Source organism: Bison bison, unplaced genomic scaffold (genome assembly GCF_000754665.1).
Source record: "Bison bison bison isolate TAMUID 2011002044 unplaced genomic scaffold, Bison_UMD1.0 scf7180017860338, whole genome shotgun sequence".
NCBI lineage: Eukaryota > Metazoa > Chordata > Mammalia > Artiodactyla > Bovidae > Bison > Bison bison.
The window spans coordinates 9,418-10,833 of NW_011490910.1; the positions used below are offsets into that span (position 1 = coordinate 9,418).

General features: G+C 45.7%; 1 protein-coding gene across 1 annotated transcript in view; it reads right to left on the reverse strand.

The window, feature by feature from the left end:
• Window positions 1–1,416, reverse strand: part of UXT (ubiquitously-expressed, prefoldin-like chaperone) — a 6,885-nt gene that overhangs the window by 4,143 nt on the left and 1,326 nt on the right. The window contains exons 3-5 of the mRNA XM_010831951.1: window positions 1,181–1,262; window positions 978–1,045; window positions 604–711 (exon numbers count right to left, since the gene is read on the reverse strand). Of these exons, the coding sequence (XP_010830253.1) occupies window positions 604–711; window positions 978–1,045; window positions 1,181–1,262 (258 nt within the window). The remainder of the gene's footprint in view (window positions 1–603; window positions 712–977; window positions 1,046–1,180; window positions 1,263–1,416) is intronic.

The following is a 1,416-nucleotide window of genomic DNA, read 5'->3' on the forward strand; positions in this document are numbered from 1 at the left end:
TAGGAAGTGACATTTAAGCAAGACTTCAAGTGAATAAGGAGAAAGGAAGCCATGCATGTATCAGAGGGGAAAGTGCTGTAGGCAGACAGAGAACAGTTACTGCAATTGTACTGAGGTGGGATCACTCTGTGGGCATTTAAAGAAGCCTGTGAAGGTTAGTGTGATGAGAGCACAGTGAATGAGCAGGAAAATTAGCAGGAGGTGAAGTCAGAGGTAACTTGTTTTACTGTTACTGATATACAGACTGAGACCTCCAGGATCTGGTCAAAACTGTGCTGATGTGTAACAGTTATAGCCCTTGTAGAATATAAGCTTTCAAGGAATTCTTCTGTCTTGTTCATGCTGCCTCCCCAACACCAAGCACAGAGCCTGGCATACAGCAAATGCCCAATAAATTTTTGTGTGAGTGAACAATACAGAGACCATTTATTGAGTACTTATTATGTGCTACACCTGGGGCTAAGCTTTGCATCCCCACTGTTCTCTCCCCTAGAGAGAGGGGAAAGTGGTTCCTAGGTACCATCCCAGGTAGCCAGGGTGAAAGGGGGAAGAAGGGTTACAAATGGTGGTGTTTTAGACAGTATCCTCATGCAATGGACTTACTCTGTGAGGAGATTGCTCTTACGATCAATGAACTTGAGAGCTTCTGCCAGTGTTAACTCCAGGAAAAAACCATATCCAAGGGCCACATAGATCCGTGAAGTGTCTGGGCTAAGGAAACAGTGGTGATAGGAAGTGGAGAAGTCCTTGTCACTGTTTAGCATACTACACAGTTTAACATTTCTTTTATTCCCCACCCCACATCTTCCCCAAACCGAAGGTAAGGGTGGGCAGAGAATCTGTCCTATTTTATTTACTGTCACATCTTCAGCACCGAGCAGTGTCGGGTTCATAGCAAATACTAACAAAAATATTTGTTGAATGAAGGAAAAGGGAAGCTGAACCCTGTGGGCTCAGAGGGGCAGGTAGACACTCACACCACTGTGTCAACGAAGAAGTTACAGCCCAAATCCACCTGCATATATAACTCCGAGTGATTAGCTTCCTGTGGGGCCAGGGAAAAAGAGGTAGGGATCAGTGGTCAACTTTTAGGTCAGGTGACAGGTTTTGGTCTTGGGTATCTCCTCTCTTCCCCCTCCTTTGCCCACAAAAAGACAGTACCTAACCCTGGCATCTTTACCTGGAGTCGCTCAATGACATTTCTCAGTTGAAGGTATTTGGCCAGCTGCTCATATACCTTGTCACGATGGTCCAGGACCTTTCTGATGGGACATGACAGGACAAGAGTAAAATGGTGACCAAGAGGAAACCCTGTCCCTCTTGGAATATCTCACATCATGACCCCCTGAGACTCTCCTGTCACCAGGGTCTAAACAGGAATTTTAGTGCAGAAGTCAAGGTTTGGACTCTGGGTCA